Source organism: Rhizomucor pusillus (genome assembly GCF_041956525.1).
Source record: "Rhizomucor pusillus strain CBS 183.67 unplaced genomic scaffold VTP01scaffold_3, whole genome shotgun sequence".
NCBI lineage: Eukaryota > Fungi > Mucoromycota > Mucoromycetes > Mucorales > Lichtheimiaceae > Rhizomucor > Rhizomucor pusillus.
Genome location: NW_027192145.1, coordinates 2,137,823 through 2,163,895, shown reverse-complemented (window position 1 = coordinate 2,163,895; position 26,073 = coordinate 2,137,823). Strand labels below are relative to the sequence as shown.

The 26,073-nt window shown below is 45.3% G+C and overlaps 16 protein-coding genes across 16 annotated transcripts; 10 read left to right on the top strand and 6 right to left on the bottom strand.

Moving 5' to 3' along the window:
* Positions 1-44: 44 nt before the first annotated feature.
* On the bottom strand, positions 45-2,030 carry VTP01DRAFT_7086 (uncharacterized protein; the record flags this gene model as incomplete). Its single annotated transcript, XM_069386059.1, has 3 exons — positions 45-1,244; positions 1,306-1,836; positions 1,908-2,030. 3 exons carry the CDS (start codon positions 2,028-2,030, stop codon positions 45-47), a joined length of 1,854 nt encoding a protein of 617 aa, XP_069243459.1.
* A 657-nt stretch (positions 2,031-2,687) lies between these two features.
* VTP01DRAFT_7085 (uncharacterized protein) lies at positions 2,688-4,544 on the top strand (the record flags this gene model as incomplete). The annotated part of the gene is made up of 10 exons (XM_069386058.1): positions 2,688-2,886; positions 2,961-3,009; positions 3,086-3,218; positions 3,282-3,401; positions 3,455-3,624; positions 3,682-3,800; positions 3,868-3,914; positions 3,979-4,117; positions 4,185-4,454; positions 4,510-4,544. 10 exons carry the CDS (start codon positions 2,688-2,690, stop codon positions 4,542-4,544), a joined length of 1,281 nt encoding a protein of 426 aa, XP_069243458.1.
* A 154-nt stretch (positions 4,545-4,698) lies between these two features.
* On the top strand, positions 4,699-5,232 carry VTP01DRAFT_7084 (uncharacterized protein; the record flags this gene model as incomplete). Its single annotated transcript, XM_069386057.1, has 2 exons — positions 4,699-5,145; positions 5,203-5,232. 2 exons carry the CDS (start codon positions 4,699-4,701, stop codon positions 5,230-5,232), a joined length of 477 nt encoding a protein of 158 aa, XP_069243457.1.
* Positions 5,233-5,938: 706 nt separating this feature from the next.
* VTP01DRAFT_7083 (60S ribosomal protein uL6) lies at positions 5,939-6,627 on the top strand (the record flags this gene model as incomplete). The annotated part of the gene is made up of 3 exons (XM_069386056.1): positions 5,939-5,944; positions 6,009-6,468; positions 6,527-6,627. The coding sequence occupies 3 exons, from the start codon at positions 5,939-5,941 to the stop codon at positions 6,625-6,627; spliced, it is 567 nt and encodes a 188-aa protein (XP_069243456.1).
* A 427-nt stretch (positions 6,628-7,054) lies between these two features.
* Positions 7,055-7,345, bottom strand: VTP01DRAFT_7082 (uncharacterized protein; the record flags this gene model as incomplete). The annotated part of the gene is made up of 2 exons (XM_069386055.1): positions 7,055-7,113; positions 7,183-7,345. 2 exons carry the CDS (start codon positions 7,343-7,345, stop codon positions 7,055-7,057), a joined length of 222 nt encoding a protein of 73 aa, XP_069243455.1.
* Positions 7,346-10,170: 2,825 nt separating this feature from the next.
* Positions 10,171-10,389, bottom strand: VTP01DRAFT_7081 (uncharacterized protein; the record flags this gene model as incomplete). Its single annotated transcript, XM_069386054.1, has 1 exon — positions 10,171-10,389. The coding sequence occupies one exon, from the start codon at positions 10,387-10,389 to the stop codon at positions 10,171-10,173; it is 219 nt and encodes a 72-aa protein (XP_069243454.1).
* A 1,065-nt stretch (positions 10,390-11,454) lies between these two features.
* Positions 11,455-13,515, top strand: VTP01DRAFT_7080 (uncharacterized protein; the record flags this gene model as incomplete). The annotated part of the gene is made up of 5 exons (XM_069386053.1): positions 11,455-11,457; positions 11,525-11,555; positions 11,615-12,696; positions 12,758-13,142; positions 13,202-13,515. 5 exons carry the CDS (start codon positions 11,455-11,457, stop codon positions 13,513-13,515), a joined length of 1,815 nt encoding a protein of 604 aa, XP_069243453.1.
* Positions 13,516-13,755: 240 nt separating this feature from the next.
* VTP01DRAFT_7079 (uncharacterized protein) lies at positions 13,756-16,146 on the bottom strand (the record flags this gene model as incomplete). Its single annotated transcript, XM_069386051.1, has 11 exons — positions 13,756-13,877; positions 13,940-14,057; positions 14,120-14,428; positions 14,493-14,672; positions 14,736-14,774; positions 14,831-14,909; positions 14,974-15,263; positions 15,322-15,383; positions 15,440-15,545; positions 15,602-15,740; positions 15,803-16,146. 11 exons carry the CDS (start codon positions 16,144-16,146, stop codon positions 13,756-13,758), a joined length of 1,788 nt encoding a protein of 595 aa, XP_069243452.1.
* A 548-nt stretch (positions 16,147-16,694) lies between these two features.
* Positions 16,695-17,309, top strand: VTP01DRAFT_7078 (uncharacterized protein; the record flags this gene model as incomplete). Its single annotated transcript, XM_069386050.1, has 1 exon — positions 16,695-17,309. One exon carries the CDS (start codon positions 16,695-16,697, stop codon positions 17,307-17,309), a length of 615 nt encoding a protein of 204 aa, XP_069243451.1.
* Positions 17,310-17,510: 201 nt separating this feature from the next.
* On the bottom strand, positions 17,511-18,720 carry VTP01DRAFT_7077 (uncharacterized protein; the record flags this gene model as incomplete). Its single annotated transcript, XM_069386049.1, has 7 exons — positions 17,511-17,949; positions 18,010-18,115; positions 18,172-18,256; positions 18,311-18,377; positions 18,447-18,511; positions 18,560-18,636; positions 18,690-18,720. 7 exons carry the CDS (start codon positions 18,718-18,720, stop codon positions 17,511-17,513), a joined length of 870 nt encoding a protein of 289 aa, XP_069243450.1.
* A 177-nt stretch (positions 18,721-18,897) lies between these two features.
* Positions 18,898-20,809, top strand: VTP01DRAFT_7076 (uncharacterized protein; the record flags this gene model as incomplete). Its single annotated transcript, XM_069386048.1, has 9 exons — positions 18,898-19,085; positions 19,139-19,274; positions 19,328-19,499; positions 19,571-19,658; positions 19,717-19,812; positions 19,870-20,076; positions 20,128-20,302; positions 20,365-20,487; positions 20,552-20,809. 9 exons carry the CDS (start codon positions 18,898-18,900, stop codon positions 20,807-20,809), a joined length of 1,443 nt encoding a protein of 480 aa, XP_069243449.1.
* Positions 20,810-20,878: 69 nt separating this feature from the next.
* On the bottom strand, positions 20,879-21,483 carry VTP01DRAFT_7075 (uncharacterized protein; the record flags this gene model as incomplete). The annotated part of the gene is made up of 3 exons (XM_069386047.1): positions 20,879-21,051; positions 21,138-21,257; positions 21,318-21,483. The coding sequence occupies 3 exons, from the start codon at positions 21,481-21,483 to the stop codon at positions 20,879-20,881; spliced, it is 459 nt and encodes a 152-aa protein (XP_069243448.1).
* An 809-nt stretch (positions 21,484-22,292) lies between these two features.
* On the top strand, positions 22,293-22,643 carry VTP01DRAFT_7074 (uncharacterized protein; the record flags this gene model as incomplete). Its single annotated transcript, XM_069386046.1, has 1 exon — positions 22,293-22,643. The coding sequence occupies one exon, from the start codon at positions 22,293-22,295 to the stop codon at positions 22,641-22,643; it is 351 nt and encodes a 116-aa protein (XP_069243447.1).
* Positions 22,644-23,614: 971 nt separating this feature from the next.
* On the top strand, positions 23,615-23,980 carry VTP01DRAFT_7073 (uncharacterized protein; the record flags this gene model as incomplete). The annotated part of the gene is made up of 1 exon (XM_069386045.1): positions 23,615-23,980. One exon carries the CDS (start codon positions 23,615-23,617, stop codon positions 23,978-23,980), a length of 366 nt encoding a protein of 121 aa, XP_069243446.1.
* A 62-nt stretch (positions 23,981-24,042) lies between these two features.
* Positions 24,043-24,938, top strand: VTP01DRAFT_7072 (uncharacterized protein; the record flags this gene model as incomplete). Its single annotated transcript, XM_069386044.1, has 3 exons — positions 24,043-24,172; positions 24,231-24,267; positions 24,422-24,938. 3 exons carry the CDS (start codon positions 24,043-24,045, stop codon positions 24,936-24,938), a joined length of 684 nt encoding a protein of 227 aa, XP_069243445.1.
* Positions 24,939-25,371: 433 nt separating this feature from the next.
* VTP01DRAFT_7071 (uncharacterized protein) lies at positions 25,372-25,743 on the top strand (the record flags this gene model as incomplete). Its single annotated transcript, XM_069386043.1, has 2 exons — positions 25,372-25,421; positions 25,515-25,743. 2 exons carry the CDS (start codon positions 25,372-25,374, stop codon positions 25,741-25,743), a joined length of 279 nt encoding a protein of 92 aa, XP_069243444.1.
* Positions 25,744-26,073: the final 330 nt, after the last annotated feature.

The window sequence follows — 26,073 nt, the reverse complement described above, 5'->3', positions numbered from 1 at the left end:
TGCGTAGCTAAAGTAGGATGGCGAATTCAAGTTTCTTAAACGATTTATTTTGCCATATTGTAATAATTGAGCAATTCCTTGTGGATCTTTGTTGTTTTGTCTGCTAGATGGTTGAAATAAAGCATCTCTCGTGCAACATCCGTCCTGTAATCATATACAACGGCTCTCAGCTGCTCCAGCACACCTTGTTTTAACAACGACTCCTTGTGCTCCCGGTACAATTGCTGTGCTACCTGCATCTCCGCACTCCATTTAGCATATTCGTCGTCATTTGTGATCTTTTCCATGGTGAACTCGGCAGGTGGGGATAGATATTGGTTGGATTGTGATTCAAATAGTTCCGAATGTAATTTCAAGGCTTGTTCAGCTGAACGGATCTTGGAAGCTTTGTCCCTCTCATAGTCAACAGCTCGCCTTTTGGCGCTTCGTTCTCCATATTCAGTGTAAGGTTCACATGCATTTGGATTTTTCGCATTAGACATATGGGTATCACCATAGGCATCTCGTCTTTGTGGGACTGACTCTTCGACTTCTGCGTTGCGGCTTCGCTTTATGCCTCCAAATATACTGTTGAGTGAATCGACTTCTGCGGCGCGGCTTCGTTTTATAATTCCTATTCCACTGGGTACTTTCTTTTGCTTTGGCTCTTCAGTGTCGCTGCTCCTCTTTGGTCTTTTCTCTGGTTCGGGTAATTCGTTTGCCTTGGAACTTTTAGAAGATTTTCCGTCGCCAATGCCAACTGTTAGAGATCGATCGTCCTCAGCGCCATTCTTTCGCTTATCAGATTGCTGTGATGATGGCAAACTCGTGTTTGCTTTATCTGTTGGGAGCTGATGATCGTTGGCATTGGTTACTTTCCAAGGAGAATTTCGCCGAATTTGCGGACGTCGACTATCATCTTTCTCTGTCGAATGTCGTTCATCATCGGTGCTACTTGATTGTCTATTAGAGCGATTAGAGCGGTTGGATGAAGCGCTAGAAGCCCGTCGTCTCGTCGGATATCGCTCATCATCGGTGCTACTTGCTCGTCTTCGAGACTGCGTATTAGGAGTAGCTCTTCTTCGAGTAGTTTGGGTATCCCGTTTTGTTATACTTTCAATAAGTTCTTGCGCCCTTTTAGCTTTTTCGGTAGCTCGTTCGCGTTCCTGTGCGGTATATTTCCATCCTTGGATATCCAAATCTTCGTAACATTCAAGGCTCAGGGTATAAAGTTTGCTGGTACCATGCATAATCGGTGCTGCTACCTACAATAAACATTATTGTAAGGATCCAAATATCCAATTGGAGACTGGTCCTTAAGCTTACATCATCGAGGAGCTGCACGATGCAAGATCGCTCTTGAGATCTTGCCTCCAAATGACCATAGATGTCTTCAAGGGAAAATGTTCCAGTTGCTAAGAAATGCATCAGACGCCGCTTAAGGCCTTGCACTTCTGTGCGAGACAAGGCAGCAGATGATTGCGAGCTGCTGGATACTACATTTTCTTTTGGTGACGCTCGTGTTCGAGAAAGAGCAGGCGACTTCTGCTGTGTTCGACGTTGAGGCTTCTTTCTTGCAGCCTTCGCTTGTTTCTCAAACTCCTGGATCTGCTTTGCATCGACAAGTGCCGTAGTTCGAGACTTTCGCGCCTTTTCGGCTTCTTGGACCTTGTTGCGGTAGCGGGCTCTGTCCTCCTCTGACAAGACACGCTTGATCGCTGACGAGTGGGTGACATCAGCCATTACTTGCATTTCAACTTGACCGTTGCTGAGAGGAGCACCAATGAGCACATGTTGGTCAGTTTCAATAACAGGTGAGTATTCGAAAGGGAACTTCTTTCCATTGACAAGCAAGCTCTGTATTGGGTGAAGGATCAGTCAGTTCCTGTCAGTGTAATGTGTGGAGTACATGTCAACATGCGACTTACATATTCGTGCCCCTTTACTTCCAGCTCCAAGTCTGCCTCTCCAACGCTGTTTTCAATGAGATCCCGGACCTCTCGAGTGAATCGCAAAGAAATTGCTCGCTTGCTCTGTGTCATTGGAGTCATTGACAGGAAAGCGGGAAGAGAGAGTTACTTTGTACCAGCGGGCTCCGCAGCTGCATTTTGCGCGTTGTCTGTTCTCAGATAATGTATCCTTAGTATGGAGAGAAGCGCACATATTGAACAATGGCTATATTAGCGATACTCGCTGGTATGCAAACGATCTTGTAACCGCAAACGAACAGGACCTGACCCGCGAATGGAGGGATTAGTGTGCACAAGGAAATTGATGGAGCATACTTTTCGTCAGCAGCGGTGAAGTCTCTTCCAGCTATATGGATTCAGCTTTACACTCTATATTATGCTGCCCCTTATCTGTCCGCAGACTGCGTAGAATCTTGGGTCACAAAGGATACACAACAGAAGAGCAAGACCAAGATCGTTGCAGACCGACAAGACGATCGATACAGCACACTTTGGAGCATATTTTGGAAATGTGAACATGTCAATGTTTGTTTGTCTTTGTTCGTGTCCGGACTGGAGACATCAAGTCTTGCAATGTATAGACTTTTATGCAACAATTTCAAACAAAAAGCAGCCGACACCGCACCGATCTGCAAAATCCCAAAGTTTTTTCCGTCTACCCAAACAAGTTTATTGTTTTCCCGCACTTAACGATGGCACTGCATTTCCACCCTTCTTTTCCCTTTATCTGCAACACCAATGGGAAATGTTTCAAGTGTGCTCTTTCCACCTTACTCAGCTCTATCAGAAAACAGACTCGACCAGACAGAGCTACAATTCTACATTGATCTCGCTTCTGCACAGCTCAAGAGCAAGATCCTACACGTATCAGACGAATTCTTTGGCGATGCAGCAAATTTATTGAAGCTCGAAGAATGTAAAACACGTAAAAATATAGGCAAGTGTTGAACTTTGCAGATAGATAACGCTTACATCGTACTTCGTCTTACACCGTCTCTATCATGGTTGCAGACGGTGAACGCGACGGCTGGCAAACGCAGCGACATATCGACAGTGCATCGCAAGTATACGGAACGCGAGCACTGAAAAAGCAACAACCTCAGACTTACGTTTTTGTATGGCGCCTCTGTCAACAGAGTCACCATTCAGCTAGGTATCCACGGCCACGTACGCGGCTTTGATATAGACACGACGTCATTCAATGATGCTTCTCCTATTTCCGTGACGGTGGAAGCGGGAAGATCGATACAATGGCAAGAGCAAACTCAGGTGCGTCCTCTCCATGCAGATGTAACATGTGATCGCGTTGTTTTAACCTGCTTATGCGCCAAGTGGGATATTGTGTTACCAAACGTCGAAATCCAGTCCAATAGACATAATCTATTTACTATCAACAACAACCATAACACTTACTCTCAAATACGAGTAACAATGCCATCCGGTGGAGGAATTGTAAGCAAATTGGCATGCATTAAGGAACATTCCTCATTTCTAACTTGGTGCAGGCACGCTTACGTTGCTATGGAGTTCCTCAACCTGCGTTCTCGATACTGCAACGCGATTCTAAACAATCATTAAATCTAGCATCTATTCTGCTTGGAGCTCGTATCATCTCTTGCACAGACGAAAGCTATGACATTAAGCCTAACGTTTTACTCGAAGATGGCAGATCACCGTAGGTGCCACATTATGCGCAGAGACGTCAACTTTGCTCACAGAAAATGTTACACAGAGAAGATGGTTGGGAGGCTCCGCATTCGAGAGATTTTGAAAGAAATGATAGCTTGGTTATCAAGCTGGCTGCCCGCGCGAGATTAGAGACCATCCAAGTCAGCACAGAAGGATTCATTGGTACGTATTACTAAAGTTTTCCAAATCCCTTTGAGTATTTGATAACAGCGATCTGCCATTACTGAAGGAAACGCCCCCGAGTACATTTCGATCAAAGGTTGTCTCTCAGGCTGGGTAAGCGCAATATCGAAAAAATATCGTGTTACCACTATTAATATGTCAACCTACATCTCACAAGAACGATCCCGAGGCACAGTGGGAAGAAGTGCCATGGGTAGAAATATTACCAAAGCAATCGATCCAGGCCAACAAGGTGAATGAGTATAAAATAAGCAGCGACCAAGAAATATCGCACATTAAATTCACAATGTACCCAGGTGAGTCGATAAATGTATCTGATCTATTCGTTCGCTAGGTTGCTAATTGGAATCACTGGTTTTGTAGACGGTGGTATCCAGAATATCTCTGTGTTTGGCACTCCTGCAATAGATGGTACAGCATCGGCGACTACTGCAATCGAGACCGTGGGCCGTGCAGTGCCAGAGGAAAATGTATCAATATCAAAGTCCACATCCCCCGAACAAAGTCAAGTGCCGGTTGTGCCAGAGGAGCCGCCGACTACCGGGCGCAAGAGAGGTCGTGGTGCAAGAAGAACGGTTATTAAAGAAACTACGACGATAGAACAAGACGTAATACGCGAGCGACGATCAAAACGTAGCAAGAAATAATAAAGTTACATTTTGGAATGGATTATTAAATTGCTACATAGAAACGTGCTTTCGCACGGATGGACAGTCATGGTGACGCCTAGGAGGAGGGCGGTCTTGCAATTCTTAGAAGAATTGAGTAGTGGATGAACCCCATGTCAGGATGATATCACCGAAGGGTATTTGCTATATATATGCATATGGAAAGGGTTCTGAATCTTTTTTTTTTTTTGCCTTACAAGTTTTCAAATATGATGCGCTCAACTATGTTCCGCAATTCGATGGTCATCGCTGCTGCCAAACCTCCTCAGCAGGGTCTGGCAGCTGTCCACACTTCCGCTGTACTCCGCAAACTGAGTGATCCAGACTACACTACCCAGCCTGGCCACGCTGTCAACAAGGCCAAGTCCAAAGCAGATGAGGTCAAGGGAAAGGCAGAAGAATATGCCGACAAGGCAAAGCAGTCGGCTGAAGGAGTGGCAGAAGAGGCCAAATCAAGAGTTGGACCAGAGGTTGACAAGGCCAAAGCCAGAGCTGAATCGACTGTTGATGGAATAAAGCACGCAGCTGAATCAACGTTTGATAAGGCGAAACACGCAGCTGGTGACTTTGCCAAGCGAGTCAAGAGCGAAGTGACATCCACGATAAACAAGACAGAAGCCGGCCGAAAGGTCAAGGATACTGTTGCTGAAAGCACGGTCGGTAAATTAGCAAAAGACGATTCTAAAGATCCTCAAACTAAAGCAGTGGAAAAGGGCTTAAAGGACAAGGATAGAAAGCAGTAAAAGAACGATCCTACCGATTTGTAAATACAGAGCCTCTTGCCTACTTTACATATAGGAATAAAAGAAACGTCGATGCAGAGGTCGAAAGGATATGGCCATTAAACGAAATCCATCCACTCGTTTGGGTAGATAATATGTGTCGATAAATAAAGAGACCAATCGTTTGTTGCTTTAAGAATCAGCAGTAAGATACCCCTTTTACGGCGACTTGGACCCGAGGCAACAAGAGTGCATTTCGATAATTTTTAGGTTTGATAACCCTTGTCGACTATTATTTCAAGGGTTCGCAACTGTCTTCATAGGCGATACACGACATCAACCAATATATAGCAGTATAGGTCGCGCTTAATATGCAGTTGTTTGCAATATGTGAAAAGGATGCACATTGCCACAGCTTCCTGTGATAAAATAGTTTGCCCTGTACGGTACTGTATAACAGCTGCAGTTGAAAGCTGGAGCGAAGCCACCCAATAGGTCGTTCCTCAGCGACGGGTTGGGCAAAAGGACCGGTAAGCGGTGGTCAATTGAACCTTCCTTTTCTCTCGCATCTGGTAAGTAGATACAACAGTCAAAGGATCAGGAGGAGGCACTAGATTACACCATGGATGAATCATTGGATGGATGAATGGATGAATGGAACGATCGATGGAAGAAAGTGCATGGACTTATCTGTAACTTTTTCGTTGCAGGGATTCTTTGACTTACCATGAAGGTACTTGTTCCGACACATGCGAAGAGAATTAGCATTACGCAAAATTTACATGTCTATGTTGTAGGATATCTGCAAGGACGACGAACTCATCATCCCCGAGGGTGTTACTGTTAACATCAAGTCCCGTGTTGTCACCGTCAAGGGTCCCCGCGGCGAATTGACCAAGAACCTTCGCCACTTGAACATTGAAATCAAGTTCGAGGGCAAGGACAAGCTCAAGTTCGTTGTCTACCATGGCGTCCGCAAGCACATTGCTGCTATCCGCACCGTTCGCTCCATCGTCAACAACATGATCACTGGTGTCACCAAGGGCTTCCAGTACAAGATGCGCTACGTATATGCTCACTTTCCTATCAACGTGATCATTAACAACGAGGGCAACGCCGTCGAAATCCGCAACTTCTTGGGTCAGAAGGTCGTCTTCCACGTCAAGATGCGTGAGGGTGTCCACTGCGAGGCTTCCAAGGCCCAGAAGGATGAGTTGATCATCACTGGTAACGACCTTGAGGCTGTCTCCCAATCTGGTACGTCGATTATAGATGATATGTAAAGTGTCGCATGTCGCTCACTGTCGTTTTTTAGCTGCCGACATCCAGCAAACCTGCCGTGTCAGAAACAAGGATATCCGTAAGTTCTTGGACGGTATCTACGTCTCTGAGCGCAACGTCCTTGAAGCTCAGTAAGGGCACTCAATAAAAGCAGATGATTTGTGTATTCTACACACAGAACAAAAAGACGAGAATGTGGATTCGTTTTTGCTGATTGTTCGTCGCCATGTTGTCTTGGAGTAGTCGCCATTGTCCAGCTGAGAGGTCTATGCAAACGTTATTATTTATTTTTTCGATGGTTAATGCAGTTTCCGTTCCAATTTGCCTATTGGTATATGCGTGACGCAATTCTTGTGAATTTGGACTATTTATTGTATTCAATGGCTATTCAGATGAAAGATACTTACACGAAAAAAGATACTCGCATACTACTTTGGAGGATAGAATATAGGTACTGACAAATAAGGTATGAGAAAGAAAACAAAAGGCACCCTCCCACGAAAAGTGCCTTGTGTTCTTGTTTTAAGTATCGGTTGTTGCAGTATGTCAACATGAAATAAGGTTAATGATAGTAAATCATTTGCATCCAATCCTCCCCAAGGATTTGAACATTTTTCGTTTCTGTGCACGTCGGCGTTAAGTAACGCAAACCATAAACCTTAGCTCAAAGATGGACGGCATTTCTTGTACCTTGTTGGAATGCAGGACCAATGACGATATCATTGTAGTCAGAGCACAATACGCCCTCGTGAATCTGGTAAGCATGGAAGGGATTTGCTTCGGATAGACAGACAGTGGTCACGGTTGGACAGACTGGCCACGTTGCTGATGAAGGAGATTGACACCGGTCCATATGCAGGGGTAAATACACCTTTTCCAAAAATTAATGTCGCTGCAATTTGTCGTTTTGGTGTATAAATGTATTATAAAATTTCATAAAATGCGACATTACTTTCTGGAAAGAGTATAAGATGAAAAAAAAGCGCGGAAAAGGTATGACCGAGAGGATTTCGTCATTTGAGGTGCTCATGGGTGCTCCATTTTTGTAGACAGCTTAGTAAACGCCCTGATATTTGAAAGGCGCATGCGCTTACTTGGCCTCCGTACCATTCTTCTTCATAAATTTTGCTCTTGGGTCCACACACTATAACAAATATTGCAAGTTTTGTTATTGATAAATTCCATTAAAGATTGTCGAGAATCAGGAGGACGGATTGAAAGAAAAAACGAGTTAAACATCAATGCGTTTACCAAGTTGTCTACAAAAATGGGGCGCCCGTAGTAATTCTCGTCAAATAGGTAGATACAGAGGTCTCTCTTACGTATTATATTTACTTGAACAAAGAAAGGATAAAGCATTTTTTTCCCTTGACGTATGCACTAGCTGTTGCAAGATTTCAAATGCTGAATACATTAACCATTGCACTGCGCCCAAAACTGGAGCTTACCTGAGCTCGTGGCAATGTGATTTTCACGTAAGCGAATGCAGAGCATACTACAATTCGCGCTGAGACGCAGGAAATAATTGCACCGAGTTCCGTCAGAAAATTGCAAAATTACTGTAGTAAATCATGTTCAGTTCGAGTGGCTACCGAAAGTTCAAGTAGCCAAACCTCCATTAATTTGTCACGGTCGGCAGAACAGCAGATTGCATTTTAGCTGGAGCATAGTGTAATTAGGGGATAGGTATGATAAGCTTATCCTAACATTCATCTGGGTGATGGTACATGGAATAACTTTGATATTGAAAGAATATGACAATGGCATGCTTCGTTTAGAGATTTATTCGCAGAAAACAAGCACAAATACAGTAAGTCTAATATTACTCTGCAAAATCAAAAGAGTAAACAACTTTAGATTGAGTCAAAGATCCAATGCAGAGTTTGGGTACAGCTGGATAGCATAGACTAAGTAATGTACAATATATATTGCAACTGATTAATGCTAAACGTGATGGAGACCAAGATTTCTACAACTAAATATTAGTGCTGCCAAATGGCAAAGGACTAAGTCCTTTCTATTTTGTATGTAATTCAAGTTTTACGTGCTGAAGACCCGCAGAACAGAGCCACAGTAGCTTGCAGAAAATCACATGCTCACTCCCAACTACATCCCCAGAGTCGACAGCCGTAGAAAGCCAGGCAATTCTTCCAGTGTGCATCCAATGGACCACAGACTATCCTCGGAAGAACCTCGAGATCAACAAAGGGTAATTACAACGTAGAGGGACCTGCCAGCCCAACCCGATGACTCAAAGAAGCCAACTCAGAACCTGTTGGGACCAAAAGAAGTTAGGTGGAGGGTGACTGGGATCTCAGGGCGGCCGGAAGCTAGCTTGAAATATCGATACCAGAATCGTAATCTATAGGTTGAATGTCGGCTTGCTATACGGAGCCTGGAGCTTACCTTTTGAACGTGAAAATTGGACATGAGCGTGATCCAGCCTGAGGCCCAGGAAGGCAATGAGGTCTGGGGGATTTGGGGATCATCGACTTGCACTTTTAGGTCCAATTTTGCGAACAATCATCGATGTAGAACGCGGCAAGTTTATACAAAGAGCTTGCAATATTAAAAGCTTAGATATTGTATAAAAGATACCATGTACATGAGCACGTATTCCTTTGGGTGAAGGAAATGTTAATACCAGATGTCAGGACGGTGTTTGAAATTTGTGTGGGGAGAGCATCCGTTCATGTTATGCAAGTCAACGCATAATCGTCGTACAAAGAGTCTGAAAGTCGTAGAAACTGAATTTTTGATCAAAGATATGCACATAGCTATAGTCATTGAGGCAAAAATGAGCAAGTATAAAAAGTGGGAGAAATGAAACAACAGAAAAAACCAAAAAACCAGGCATCCTTTTCTTATGCTTTCTTCCTTTTCTTCCCATCTTCTTCCTCTTACTCTTGTTGCATCTACCCCGTTTTCTCTGCGTTGGTCCAAGGAATTGTCAATCAAAAGTGGATTCGGTGTAGCTGTTTTCTGGTCCCGATCATCTTCATGGACAGTTCAACTAGTCACATCGGATCCTGACCGATCTTCTGGTTTACATGGAGCACGCCTAGCAATCTGAAGTGTACACCAGTATAAGAATTAAGTACCTCAGCGTGCTCTTAAAAGTCCGACTGGTTCTTGGTGTTGCCCCCCTCGGTCGACTCTCTTTGGTCCTGCAGCATGTGCATATCTTCTTTCCAACTCCGCATCAGTGGTGTGTAACACAAGAAAATGCAAACGACAATAGATAGTATTAATGACCTCTATCTTGATTTGCAGCCGGTTCCTTGCTTGGATGGTATGGTACCTTTGTTTCCTCTTGTCTCCGTTAACATTGTAACGACACCGGATACGAAGTATACAGAAACATTCCGACGGAAGACGCATATTATTGACTGCGAGCTACTTTTGCAGCCGTTATGTATGTAGTTTTCTGGTTCCTTCGGTGCTTCTCTGGCCTCTGTTTCTCTCTATCGGTATTGGCACACTATTGGGTATGAAGTATACAACAACATACCAAGAACGATCGAAACTTATATTTACAGTTGCTTTGCTCTCGCTTGATTGGTACTTTCATGGATCTTTAACCTCGATATTGTTTAGGGCTCCAGGTACGAAATATCCAGAGATATAAATAACAAAAAGATGCAGTGCTTTAACTGAGACTTATCCCCACACGTGCGTTTATTTCCTTATTTTTTGGCTGTTCGCTGGATCCTCGATGTATTCTCCTCTCTCAAAGTCCTTCGATGTCAAGAGTGTCTCTTTGCAAGTCTCGTGTCCTGGCCTGCCTGGCAGATCTTCGGTGGAGAGTGTCGTCCGTTGGGCCTTTGTCGCCGGCCGCTTCCGGAGATGCCTAGGCTGCGGTGTAGGTGGATCCACGGCACTCCTGGCGTAGCGCATAATGGGTTTCCGGAAATCCTGTGCCTCCCGGAGTCGGCGATGCAATGTGTTCCGGCATCGTCCATAGAAGTGACATTTTCCTATACTCCCCCTCCTACTACCCGGCTGGTCCGGTGCATCCAAAGTTTTGACGGTTTTGACCTTCAAGCTGCTTTTGTTCTATCAATGGCTGGTCCAGTTATACCCACCAGTCGTACAGCTTGTTGTTCCTTTTTCATTGGAAGGTGTCACTTGTATGGATCGGCAATGGAACACTTGCACCGTCGACTCCTGTGGAGGCGTAGAAGGACCGGGAGCTTATGTTATACTGCACTGGGGGCATGGTGTCCTGGTGAAGCCTGCCGTGCAGTCTAGGCATTCTCTGGGCGGGCGGCAGCTTAGGCTCTGATCGAGCGGTACACTCTTCCGCGTACTTGTCAGATGTTCCATGTCACGATTCTTGCTTAGAGCCTTTTGACGTTGATCCTTGTGAGAGTCGAGAAAGAAGTCGATGGTGATAACGAGCAACCATTTGGGGTTGTTTTGTGGTATTGGGTATTACGTTAGAACAGCAAGATATGCATATTTCATCTGAATTTTTAGGTTTTCCAAAGCTGGTAGTCTCAATGGCCTTCTGGGTTGTTGGGCGCCTCCAGGCAAGTAGGCTTTTTGACGGTTGCTGTGGCCAGCTTCGGCACATAAGTCAAGAAGTTATTTCTTGCTTGGATGGTGGGGACTGGCGGTTCCGCCTCCCCGTTGGTGATCCCTAGATACATCGTTGAATTTTCTTTCGGTATTATCGACGTGAACTAAACGACACTATTTCTCTAAAACTTGAAAAAAAGATAAATAAAAACTGCATGCATTTGTTTTCTTGTCTTCTATTATTATATATTTTCCATGCGACGCATATATCTTTCTTCTTGTATACGTCGCCTTGTGGTTTTTTGTTGTTTCTATTATGTTGGCATAAAGATTGCTTTTGGGCATCGAGAGTTTGATGAAGCGGGGATCTTTGCATTTTAAAGGTCGCTTACTGTTGTTAGTCAAATGACTCGACAGATATGTTTCGAAAGATACCTTGCAATGGTAAGCAGTCATTACCAACATGCACGCTAAGTCATGCCGAGTAGTTGCAAACCTCATTCAACTTTAGAATGTAAACGAAGACGACGAAGGTGCATTTGGTTGCCAGATTTCTCCAGCTGCGAACGTTGCCAAAGATTGCAAAAACCTTGCTTCCTAGTTGATCTTGGACCAAAAACTGAGCAATACCAGGACGAAGAAGCGGAAGAACAACTGCAGTCATGGTGGATGGAACTCTCGATGCTTGGCAAAGCTTCGGCAAGTTTAGAGAAAGAACTGAACTCGTTGTCGAATATGCATCTGTTGTCCCCAACGCCTGAAAGCGGTCAAAGCGATGGAGAGGAGCCAACTTGGAAGTTGTCTGTTGTTGACGGGAAAATGTTCTTGGAATCAAGCATTAGCACGCTTCCCGAGCTATTCTCGTATTATAAGGCTTCAATCCGATATTTGTCACCTTTCAGCGGGCTCTTCGAGATGAACCCGATATATTTCGAAAATACAGGCAAAAGCGTCATCCCGTCGGTATTCCAGATGATGTCTCGGACTATTTTCAGTCAGGAGAATGCATCTACGCGACGCTCTAATATACCTTGGCCGTTGCCTGATCTCAACCCTCGAGATGTGGCGGAAGAACTCGTACACGCATTCACCACATACAAGGCGTTCGGTGGTCCTTATCTTCATATACCTACCTTTCTTGCTCACTACAAAAGTCTGGACGATCCATTCAGCGACGCTGTGACGTTGGCAATCTGCGTGAGCATGTCCTGGAGTGCGCATAGACCGAATATATTCACAGCATCCCAGGCATCCGCGATCGCTGACTACTTCTATCATCAATGTCTAGAGCGCTTGAATGATATGTTCGACGACCCGAGCCGGCAACTAGAGACCGTCGTAGCGGCCAACCTACTGCAGCATTACGCGATGCTTGTCAGACTCGATTTTTCCACCGCTCGACGTCTTTCGACCTTGTGCTATTTGATTTGCAATGATCTGACAGATATGTATGCGGATTCCAGCATTCCTCTCATCAAGCGAGTCACCTTTCAGCGACAGCATTTCTTTGCAGTATCCATGATGCAAGCTCTGGATTTTTCGATTGATGGGAGGATCAAGAGCGATCTGCGTGTCAACTTGCCATTCCTCTTTCTGGACGATGATTCTGAAAGGCTGCGTGATTACGAGGTGTATGGGTATTATCTTCGACTTGCTCTTTCGCCGTATGTTGTAAAGTTTGATGTAAGTTTTGATAACTCTATTCGTGGGTACAATGCACCAACCAAGTTCATCTTTGCGATAGGCAGAGACGCAACGAATAAATGACGGTGAAGTTGGCGAACTATGTCTGGATGCGATACTCGGATATCGCGACTTCATTAAGGAATGGTGGAGCAGTCTTCCGCAGGATATGCAGCTCTGCAGCGACCCATTCTCAAAAGATCTGCCAACCCTGATAGACAACGCGAGTTTTGGATACCAAGTGCTTATACTTGCATACGTGCACGAGCTTACCATGAGCATCCATAGCTGTCTTTTGAAACCACGCCCGATCCTTAACGTACGCAGCTGTCAAACTGAATTGCTTGAAATGTTGCGTAGAGAAGCAGTTGCGATTACTGTACATTCCACCGAAATATTGATATATGCAGTCAGGCGTGTTAATCTGGCTGAAAATATGGGTCTTTGTAAGTATCAAGAATGACCGTCGTTCAAGACAAGACGATATCTGACTAAGTAAATTTAGTCTGTCTAAAGTTCCTGATCAAAATTATGAGCGTAATGTCTATTCTGGCGGAATCATCAGATTCATTCATCTCATTGGAAGCGCAAAAGGCGCTGTATGATTGCAGTCAGCAATTGAAAGCAGCGTCTCCTCACGACCACCAAGTACCACTAGCATCTTCACCACTCACAGACATGTTTTCTCTGCAACCATGCTGTCCATCATTACGTGATACATACAAGACCTATCCACTTCCGGGTTATGCATTCTTTCTGGATTTGATGCGCCATTCCATGGAATATCTACGTACATATACTTGCTACAACATAGAATAATCTTCCTAGAATAGAAGCGATGATAGAGCAAAACCTGCCATCAGTCAAGATCAACGTTTGCTAGTGGTCAACTACAGCAACTTCCAAGTCTCGATGTTTTGGTAACAATGTCAACCAGTAGGTTGCGTGAGAAAGCTTGAGGAGTTTTTACTCGTGGACTCGAAAGATATGAACATGATGAATAAGTGAGATATATTTTACACAGTATGCAATGATTGAAAAAAGAAAGATGCAATGCAGCTAGAAACCAAGATAACTATATTCTCCAAGAGTATTTGTAGGCGCGTAATCAGTATCAACAAAGTACGGTATTGCACTTGCTACTCGAATAGCTTCAAATGGATGTTCTGGTGTATGATGATCTGTAAATCGTAACAAATGATGAGTCCCAAGTCATGTGAAGCGTTTTCAGGATAGACTATACCATTTGCAAATGTTCCCAGTGCCATGCATTTGCTGCATAGATCTATCTCTTCGCTTTCATCGCAAACTGTACATTTGTAACGAACACCGATGATGGGTTCCACGCCGCAACCATCACACTGATCCAAGTATCAAAAGTTACCACATGCTGGATAGTTCATACATTTTTCTGCACACTTACAGCGTAGCCCTCATGGATAGCATTGTCTCCAGTGATCGCTTCACCTTCGACTTGCGGTTGTACAACCTTCAACATTGTTTCTTTGACATTATCATCTTCGTCTTCGGACATCAGAGCTGAAGGCGGTCCTTGCATAGTCAAGTAATGTGCACCCGATATTCTAGTATTGGTGATACCTCCGGAAACCATAGCGTTGTAGCCGACTCCAGAAGTGCGCATGGATGGGCGAGGTCCTCTCGGAGTAGACGCTCCTCCGCGTGCCTTTGGTTTCCGGTTTGCCTTCTTTTGATTTGGACTGCGCGAAGAAGGCTTCAAAGATCATATATAAGTGAAATGTAATACAAACAATAATTCTTTAAATTATGCTACTTACAGGTATTGAGACGCGGCCAGGTACTGGCAGGCCCAGCTTTGCCAATTTGATAAAATATTTCTGTACGCGGCTAGCAACTTGCCTTGCAGTTCGAGTGCCGAGTGCTTTTGCGATTTTTTGGAAACGTTGCGACTGGACAGGCTCATCTGGATATATTTCCAAAAGCTCCTCCAAACGACGCTGTCAAGAGATTATATAGTTAAGGCATGTGTTGGACTGCAAGATAATATTTGGATAGTTTACCTGCTCTTCATCCGTCCATGGTTGATTATACGTCGCTGACTGAAAGTAGCATAAGTAAGCATGAGATAGAGCTTTACCATCTTCTTGCAATTTACCTCGATTTCTTGATCTGTGAGCGGACCTTTGGCAGTATCCACTACAGGTCTCTCTTTCGGCGTTGGTGGACTAGAGTGTCTATAAGATCCTGGATCAGTAATTTGCTTTGATAGCACTAGTTTATAAAAATAAAAGGTTATACCTTTCGCTGATGAAAGCTGGTATTGGTGGAGGTTGATAGGGTGGCAACTCGCCCGTTTGACTCACAGAAGTCCTTCGGACACCTTTTCCTTTACCGACACCGGTCTGCCGTTTTGATCCTTTGCATTCGTCGTCAGAATCCCTGTCAGACATATCTGATGCCGTGGCGGATACACTCGAAATTTGACCAATTGCTTGATGTGCCTTTGCCATCTCCTGTTGTATCCTGACAACAGTAGGTGACAAAGAGCCTACTTCCATCTGAGTCGGTTCATCATATCCCAAAGCAGTCTTAAGACCAAGAATGTCAGTAGACAGGATATATAAAAGAATAATAAATGAAACATACTCGAAATGCGGGTATATGCCTGCTATGGTCTTGAATCGCCTGTGCCATTGCCGAAATCCTAGCTATTTCCCGTTGAGTCAGTAATCTATGTACTCTCCGGCTAGTTAAGCATCCGTACCAGAATGCTCTGCGTATCGGCTTTCTGGCAAGAATCTATATTTGTTCCAATCGATATCCGGAACAATTGCAATCTTCTGCAATCTGGGTATCTTTCCTCTCGTCCGCTAGAAGGTTGTCAGACTTTCGTTTCTTCTCGCATCATTTCACGTCTAGTACCGACCTTTGCTTTCAAATCTGACAAAAATTCAAAAGGATCTTCCATGGCTTTTCTCTTTAAATTTTCGAGCGTCTCTACATCTTTCAGTGCTTGCTTCAACTGTTGCCGGAGAACATCAAGCGTTTTACTCGTAGCGCGATAACTTTTACCATAAGCTTACTGTCAATTGAAGAAATCTCTACGCACACCAGTGTATCCACTCACTCTTCATTATCTTCAACGATCGTCTTTGCTTCTGACGATGAATCAGTAGACTCTGCAGCGGGTTGGTTGCTTTGTTTGACGGCTGGCAACTCGTTCCCAGGGTTGTTCTTGGGCGACGGTGCCACAGACGGAGACAGGTCTGCTCTCTGCTTTCCTTTGGACGAAGAATCGACTTGATCTAAAGCTGCTTGCGTGGGTACAAGTGCATCGCTGCGATCCTCCTCTGCTGCTCCGCGAGATCCGGACTGGATCGGCTCGTCGTGTAGATTCAAAGTTTCGGTGCTTGTAGTTGCCTCTGCGCTGGTCGACTGTGTTTGCGATTGCTCGGCAGTTTGTGTCGGCATGCTTTGCAATAGAAGCACATGTGGGCAGGAGGCTGTTGAATCGATGGATCGCAAGACGCTGTTGTCGTGAGGATTTGACGAGAAAAAAAGGGTAGAAAAATTGATTTGCTGCTCTTCTCTTTCTTCCGACGGAACCTTGCCTGACACCACTATTCCAGCGGTTTCAGACCTGAACTTTTCATACATAAATAGACATGCGTTGTCGAATTCTTGATGGCTTTGTTATACTTTACATTACTGGGTAGATATTCAATCCTTTTGTTCCTAACAAACAACAAATGGATGAGTAAAAAATCGAATAGGGTAAAAAAAGGGAAAAAGCAAGTAATTCCACTCGTTTAAAAATTCTTGTAATATTCTGGAATAGCATCTGTTGGTTCTTGATTAATCACGGCGAAGGTTGTCAACTGTATAGTTCTCAAGAGGATGGATACTCAAAGTGATTTGCCTAATTTTATTGAACCTGTTCTATTCGCGACCCGACGCGCCTCACTGCGTTTCCTTTCTGAGAGACGCGACTTTTTTCTCCACTTCCACACCCACCAGCAATGTCAACGGGATTTGGCGAGTCGAGCTACAAGCTTGCAAAGGAAGCAAAACGAACAGCAGACTTGCTCGTCTCACCTTACAATGAGGACCTGGTCCACAGCATTTGCCGCGAGGTGCGCATGCTGCACAACAAGGCCGAATCGGTTCTCGTGTCTTTGCGGCAATCCGCCTCTCCCCAGGGCACACCGAGTCAGCTGGCGCAGGTGATGCTTACACACCATTCTGTGAAACGAAGCAAACGTATATTGTTTGCGTACCATCGACAGCGCCTAGAAAAGCTTAAAGAACTGTCCTGGGACGTTGGAAGGCAAACAGAACACCAGAGAGAAATCAAGGCCGCCCTTGGTCCTAGGGAGCACAAATTTTTGGAAGACTATGGAGAACTAGTGGGCGAGTACAAGAACAGCTTCCTGGACGTCGATCTGGGTGGCAACGGCGGTGTAGGCCTCGATCCACCGCTGGATTTGTACATTGAAGTGCGCGTTCTTCGCGACGCAGGAAAAATCAATACCGAGTATGGCGAACTCAACCTCACAAAAGGCAACCAAGAGTTCGTCCGTCGCTCTGATGTAGAAACACTTATCAAGGCTGGATACCTCAAGCATATCACCTGAAGGACCTTTGTCATGTACAAATTGTTCTTCTTCATACTTATTTACCTCATTCTCCCCCATCCTTTCCATTTCATGTTGTACACACCTTTGCATCTTTTCTCCTCTCATCTCATATATCCATTATATATGATCCAATCAAGCAAATGAAGAAGGATAAAAAAGTATTTATTCATGATATCTGGAGGAGGGATATGTACTATATTACATAAGGTAGCGGCGAACGACAAGGGCAAAAATAATCGTCAAAAGGGATAAAATGAGTCCATCTAACCACAAAGGTGGTCGCCCCGGGTTATTACTATGCTGCGATGAAGTGACAGATATCCGAATTGTTTCAATTCTATTGGATGAAGTATTGTGGTCTATTGACGGTCTATGACTTCGCGGTGATGGTTGTTGAGTTGGAGTAGATGCTGATGCGGCAGTAGTACTTGATGGATTCGCCGCGGTATTGGTAGCTGCTTCTTTGTCGCTAGAGGGCGTATTTTGCACATGCTGCCCATTTTGGTTTTTATAGATAACCGAAAATGATGGCATATCAGTAGGAATGTTTACAGATTGAGACGTTCCCCGAGGTGCTGAATCGGTAAGCAGAGATGCGTTACTCATTTTACACGTCGAACAAGTCCAGTATTTGGAGCTATAGCAAATGCTTAGCAAAAGCATCCAGAGTGATGATATTCAGCGAGAAACTACTTACTCTTTGGCTAGTTTCTTCCTCTCCTCTTTGGAATATTCCAGTCCTCCTATCGCACCGCGTGCTTCGCTAGGGAAGAACCCCATAACAGCTAATATGACGGTCCGAACTTCCAATGTCTTTAGCACATTCAATATTCTTCATGTTGCTCTCCTTTACACTTACTTCCCCAGGCAGGTTGCCAGAATTCAGGGTGGTATCCAGTTATGTTCAAGCATATCTTTGTATTCAGTTCAAATCGACCGTTCGGCTGTTGGTAACAGATAAGTCTACTGTTATTCTCCGTACTGCGTCAGAACATTACCGTCAAAAAGATGAGCTCCGGAGGTTTAAACGGATACTCGGCAGGAAGAAGAATGCGTCCGTGGTATCTGGTAAAATCCGTTTCATTAGTTGAGTTGTTGTTGCTGTTGCTGCATAATTCTCGCTTTTGCCCAAACCTGCCATTCTCAAATTCTGTCTCATTCGGTCCTCTCACTGTAAAATGCCATTCAAAAATATTATCCTATAGGACTCGTTATAATCAGCTGTTTGCAAAGTCATCTTTCCTTACCTCCAGCGGATGAGCCTCGTATTCGTAGCAGGGCTCAAGTGCAAGCTCGCGAGCTTCCTGCATTATCCGTTTGATAGCTTCGAGTATTTAAGTTCGCTAGTTTCATTCAGAGGTCCTTTCCAGCATTTACCTGGATTCTTCAAGTTATAATTATGAGCCATGAATGGGAAGACTGGTATGGTTGGAAAAGGCCTGGCGGCTGCCCTGAAAATCAATGGTGTTGGTTTCCAAACGCAAACTTGTGTGACTATATAGATTTCATGCGTTCCGAATAGAGAAGTACCTGCTTTTTCTTTCTCATCCTCTAATGATCGCGTGAGCAAAAAGGCAATACTCTCATGGCATTTTCGTTTTGGATTACTGCAACCCTGGTGCTAGCGTGGCTCGTCTACCGCTTCCTGCGCATCCGAGTGGAAAACAGTGTAGAGAGGAACAGGCAACGAGTACTCGACGAAATTCAGTACACGCCTCCTGAACATGCCACCGACAATGCGCCAACCTTTCTCGGCTTTTTCCATCCTTACTGGTGAGTATACATGCTCTTCCCTGCGCAGTAAAACTCATGGTAGTTAAAAATAGCAACGCGGGCGGTGGCGGTGAAAGAGTGCTCTGGACAGCTATACGTGATGTACAAAAAGAGTTTCCGCACGTCGTGTGTGTCGTGTATACTGGTGATATAGATGCGTCTAAAGAGCAGATTCTATTCAAAGTCAAGGTAACTCGACTGCCACGTTGCTGCAAATCTGGATTATGATTCATGCGTAATAGTCTCGTTTCAACATTGAGTTGAAACCGCAGAACCTCGTATTCGTTTACCTCCGCAAACGATATCTAGTTGAGGACTCTAGATACCGACGGCTGACACTTCTCTTGCAAAGCCTTGCATCTATGCGCCTCGGATACGAAGCAATTTCAAGTCTAGTCCCTGATGTGTATTTTGGTAAACTGAAGATGCTAGGAGAACAATGCATTGAATCGAGATATTCACTGGAAATCGACTTCGATAATAAGATACTATGGGATATGCATTTACCTATCCGGTAGTGCATTACTTGACAGGCATCAAGATCGCGGCTTATGTGCACTACCCGACCATCAGGTAGTTTTCATTGAATGCAGCCCTGAAAGACCTGCCCTGACTGTATTTTGCAACATAGTTCGGATATGTTACAACGTGTATACGAGCGTAGAGGACAACACAACAATGATGAACGGATTGCAAAGAGTGCGGTCTGGACCTACGGCAAATTAATGTATGCCATCAATGGAGGAGGAAAAAGGCAAATACCTAATGAGTTTTGATCTTGTAGCTACTATCACATATTTGCTCGTATCTATGGATGGTGTGGGTCATTCGCAGATATTGTCATGGTGAATTCGACGTGGACAAAGGGACACATTGACCAGCTATGGAAAACGGACGCCGAGATCGTCTATCCGCCTTGCGATACAGAACGACTGAATGAGCTACCATTATCTAATCGCAAAACAAAGGTGATAAGCGTTGCACAGTTCAGGTAATATTTAATTTCAAACTATCGAAGTCCAAAGCTGAAAAATGGATATAGACCTGAAAAGGATCATTCGATGCAAGTGCGTGCGATGGCAAGGTTGCTGGAAAAATATCCCCAGTGGCGACAGAGCAAGGAATTGGAGCTTGTCCTGGTTGGCAGCTCTCGCAACCAAGGAGATGAAGAGCGGATAGCCTCGTTGAAAAAGGAATCCGTGTCTTTAGGAGTTGAGGTTGGTCACTTTGGATACCTATAGAGGATCTGGCGTTTGATTCACCAAGCGTATGTCGCCAGGACTATGTCCGCTTTGAAGTGAATGCTTCCTTTGATACACTTGTCTCTAAGCTCGGAACAGGCAAGGTCGGTCTGCATACTATGTGGAACGAGCATTTCGGGATCGGTGTGGTCGAATATATGGTAAGTCAAGTAATGTGGTAACATTTACAGATAGGATATCAACAATACATATAACATTATGCAGTCTGCAGGCTTGATCCCCGTTGCTCACAACTCAGGAGGGCCCAAATTGGATATTGTTACAGAGTATGGTGGAAACCAAACAGGATACCTCGCAGATACAGTTGAATCATTTGCCGATGCGCTGAATGCTGCTCTGTCATTGTCAGAGCAAGAGTACTGTGTTATGGCATCCAATGCGAGGGCTGCAGCATCCGACAAGTTCTCTGAAGTTGCATTCAGTCACGAAACATTGCGTTCTCTGCGAAAATGCTTGCAATAAAATGTATAGAGTGACAAGTTTATAAACTTTTCTGTTTCTTGGGGGAGAGAGGGACGCAGTCTAAATGGATTATGCTTGTTCTTCTGCCTTCTGAGGAGCCTTAAAGAAGGTTTCTCTGTATGCCTGTTTTTCTTCGAGGGATTTGCCGGCCAAGGAGCCCTTCAAGTTGCCAGAGTATTCGTATGCGAACATGGTACCTCCAACACCGGCGCATGCAGCACACATTTTGGCGATAGAGTGAGCTGGGACAAAGCAACGATGCGTATCAGCAAAGCAAATTCGGCGTTTTCCTCCTTTCCTTCTCGTCTATTTCTTCTTCAACACTTACTCTTGATGCCTGCAACCAGACCTGCGGCGCAACCACCAATACCTGCGCTGACTGCATTGTCAAAGTTGCCTACGTTCTTGGCTGCACATTCAGTGACAGTGAAGATACCACCCATAGCAGCTACAGAAACGTCGTCAATTCCGTGATTTTGCTTTTCGTCAAGTGTTGCTTAGTGCATACCGAAGAGCGCGATGGTGCCTCCAGTTCGGGTGAAGACGCCCTTGGCACCTTCATTGTGTTTCTGTACGGTGTTCTGCATGGCGGAAATGACGAGACCGAGGGCGCCGGCTGTCAAAGTCGTTTTGCCGGCATCGTATAGACAGTCAGAGTCGCCGTGTGCTGTCATGTGGGATAAAGAGTGGGGGAATTGAAGAGCTTGTTTTTCAAAGCGCGGCTGTCCCGTCTGGACCACCTGCCTTGTGTGACTACTTTATTTTGAGGAATAATCACTACTGTAAACACAGACTCTATCACTAACTACTTGTCTACTTTAATAAAAAATTTCCTTTTCTGCCAGCTAATTCGCAAAATGAGTATACCCTAGCGACTACCATCGACTGCCAGTGGGTCGCGAGAAACATCTCTTTCATCAAGCATAATAGGTGATACACTCTTTACAAGCGAGGAAGATTATATGCAGTTGGGAAAAGCATTTTTACTGTTTTTACATCTGCGTTTTGTTGAGTCTTTCTTTCAGAACAACAATGGACTTCATACAAGAGCATACAAATATTACCCCGCGACGTTCTTGCAACAGCTGCGGTCGAACAGACCATTTGAGACGCTCAAGTCGTTTGTATCCGCACAACCCACGGTTCAATAGATCGACAGAGCGAGAACAAAATGAGCAACAAACAAGGTTTAGCCCATCATTGAATACTCTTCAGATAATGTAGTCTCCATTAGTTGTGGAAATATTTACCTCATGATATTGATATCATCGAATTGATTGATAGCCCTCGGCGTCGAAACCACGATGAAATGGAAATTGCAAGCATGGCAGGCGCTGTTGCTATGCAAGTTATTTCGAATGATTCCATGCTTATCGCTTGACAACCAAATTTCGCTGAGCATATGGTTTCCAGTAGAGATGTCGTCGAGCACAGACATACATTGCCTCAGACAAGAGTGAATTGCCCTTTTTGTGATGCCAAAATGTGGTTATTCGAGAGAGTATCAGGATCAAGGCAGGATCCAGTGTTTAACCTTTGTTGCAAAAATGGAAACATCGACCTTCCACGACCACAGCCACCACCTGATCCTCTTCAATCTCTTTGGAAAGAAAACAACGCTGCTGCACGCGACTTCCGTCAAAACGTCCATGTTTACAACATTGTCTTTGCATTTTCGTCCTTCGGTGTCATGCTGGATGAAACCGTTGCCAATGCTATCCATGGCGCCTACAGTTTCAGAATTTCAGGAAGAGTATCGCATCGTATCGGTCCTATGCTTCCAGAAAATGGACAGACACCGCCATTCGCGCAAATATCTACTTTGATACATTGAAATCTTCTTCCAATGATCCTCTTCCATTCATTTTATGCCGCCACCATTTCCCAGTCCGTATAGCCTTTGCAATGACTATACACAAAAGTCAAGGACAAACTATGAAGCATATGAGCTTATATCTTCCCTCCCCTGTCTTTTCACCTGGCCAACTTTACGTTGCGCTTTCCCGCGTATGCTCACCTAACTCCATCTCCATCTTCTTTCCGTTCGCATCTACTCCCGCCACAAGCACTCGCAACATCGTATACGAATAAAATATAGACTATAGACATCAATTATTGAATAGGCAGCCTTCCGTAGGAGCGGGGAGTTCTGGAGGGGGGCAGAGCCCCCTGCTAAGAAAGAAAAGGAAGGCATCTATTTTATACAGTATCTCTCACTAATGCTTCATGCGAGCGTCGGTCTGAATAAACCGGCGCTGTGCTTGCAGAAGCCGGTCGCTTCAACTCACACGCCAGACGTCTCCAAGAGGAAATCCACCACCTTCTAACTGACCATGGCTCACCATGTCAGACCGACAAAGCGACCATCGAAAACCTCGGAGAGCAGCTCAATGCAACAATATATCGAGCTCTAAGATGAGAGTGTCACCCGCGGTCAGCTCAGACCAAAATCTTGGAAATGGTTTCGGACTGCAGAACTGGAACGTCTAGTAATCCGGCGTGAAAAAGCCTCTAGACTGTGGAGAAGAGGAAACCACGATCTCCTTCGTGGGGCATCCTTATGGCATGCTTATATGGAGGCCCGTGCGGCAGTCTCTGTCGAAATTAAACGCACGCGACGTCAACAATGGAGGCTTTTTGTAGAACGAATGGCATCGTCCCCGGTCGATGAAATGATTAGCACCCTTAAACGGTTGCGGAGAGGGTCATAACCCAACGTGACGTTTTCCCACCCTAACGGCCCCCCAGCAGCAGTTGAATGTATGATGCAGCATCTCTCTCCCGTCTTGCACGGCGAAGAACCTCATGATCACCAGCCACCAACAGTCGCTGCTAGCACCCGGGATCCACCACTATTCACAGCAACCTCAGTCCATTACGGCTCTCGAGCGTATAGCTCCTCGAAAAGCCCCAGGTTCGGACCATATCACAGGTGCAATGCTACGTCCGATCGCCGAAACACTGTGCCGTCTCCTAGCTGACTTCTTCACTCTCTGCTTGCGATGGGCCTGGATTCCCGTAGCATGGCGCACTGCCCAAGTCGTGCCTATCTATAAAAAGGTGACCCGGATGATCCTGGCAACTATCGTCCTATTAGCCTCACTAGCGTTTTCCGAAATCTCCTGGAGCGTTGTCTACTACCTCAGCTTCTCGATGCCATTCCCCCACTAGACCTCGTACAAGGCGGTTTCCGCAGACAACGGGGTGCTTTGGACTAAGCTTTTGCCCTCCACATGCTAATCCGTCACTTCCACTCAGTTCATGAGCAATATCCAGTTCTCGCGTTCTTGGATATCAAATCTGCCTACGATACTGCCGATCGGTCCATCATCTGGGGTTTTTTGCGACAATCAGTCTCGACAAGTACCCTTGCGATTATCATGCACATGTTTAAGGATGTTCGTGTTTGCATCATAAATAGTCACTATAGCTCTCGCTACATTCGACCACGACGAGGAGTCTTGCAAGGGTCCATCCTTAGCCCTTTACTTTACGCAATCTTTATCAACTCCCTGCCGCAACGTCTACGCTACGCGCGACATCTCTCCCGCCCACTCACTCTCTGCACCACTCCAGTGAGGGCTTAACGGAAAACTCGGCGCTATCCCTCAGATATACGACGCCCCGCCGTGGCCGCTTATGGCATCGACCCGACAATAACTACATTATCATCAACTCCCTGCTCTATGCCGACGATATCGTACTCTTCGGCTCTGCTAATGATATAGCAACCCTCCTCCAAATTGCGGAAAACCATGCACGAAGCTCGGGCTATCGGTGGCATCCGGGAAAATGTGCAATTATAGACTCTACACCACAACCCCTCTCATATCGCCTTTACGACGAATGCATTCCTCAGGTATCCACCTTTAAGTACCTGGAATTGCCTTTCACACATACCGGTCTAGACCGAGACCTGCTAGTAAAGCAAAGGTGCAGCATAGCTGCTGAAGCGATGGCTCTTCTTCGTCACTTAGGTGTTCATCAGTACGGTTTTGGATTGGGCTCAGCTCTCCGCGCCTACCGTACCTTCATCCGATTTATCCTCGAATACGGCGTTGCTATCTCGGCTCTCACCTCGACGCAGAAACGACAGTTGCAGAATCTACAAGTTGGATGCCTCCGTTAATGCCTGAACGCCCCAAGTTCTCAGCATCTGCCAACCATTGTTCACCAGGCTCTTTGATCTTCCATCCATGATGCTTAGAGCAGAGATACTTCAGTTCAAATTTGTAATGCGAGCGCAACATCTCTCCGTTACCACGCTTGTCCGCTCCATCATTTTATACTTGCCAACAATATCCCATCCTGACGAACAATGGCGCAGCCTAACCTCCCGATATCCCCTTTACGCTGATATCGCGACTACATAACGCAACACTCATCGACGACACCCGACTCTCAACTTGACCCAGCTGCCCTTATTATTGAACTAGCACGCGACGGCGAGCTTCAGACCCGACGCCGTCGCTTCAAAACCATTCGCCTCCTACGACCAACACGCTGCATAGACCCAATTCTCTTCCACCTCGCTTCCCACCGCGATCGATCCGGCTTATCAGATGGCGAATGCACTGGTTACCATCATATCCCCGCAAGAATTGCCGATGTGGTCACCCACAAGCCTCTCCTCTCCATTACATGACTTGCCCCCTCTTAGTCCCAGCCTGGCTGACTGAACTCAAGACCTCTCCAATTTTCCCAGCCTGAGTAGCGAACACATTTTAGACTATGCACTGAACGAGCTCCCAACCACGCGCCGTAAAATATCGACTGGATGTTGCCGCACCATCTGGATACTTGTCATCAACATTCTTCGCGAAATAGACTACCTTAGCCATCCGAAGTCTGACGCAGATTTCGACCAGGAGCCTTACGCTGCTGATGCCCTACTCATCAGTGTCGACTTCCTAGATGATCACCTCATAACCTAGCCCATCCTGTACAACCCGCCCCTTCCTCTTAGACTTTTTCCCCACTGGGGTTTTTTCGGTCTATAGACCAATCCCTTTCATCTCTTTTCCTTCGTTTCCCAAGGCGGCCAAATGCCTATAGGCGAGGGCCTAATGCCTTAATAAAGAAAACCTTTGAACTGTGCTTGCAGAAGCGAAGCGGATGCAAACCGCTGGAGAATGCAGGTTTATGATGGCCAAGCGAGTAGCACAACTCCTCGAATTCACTTAAAATATTCCACAAACATCGAATTTCTTGAGCATAGGCTCATTTTGAAAGTCGACTTTATGCATCGTCCAATTATCACATCC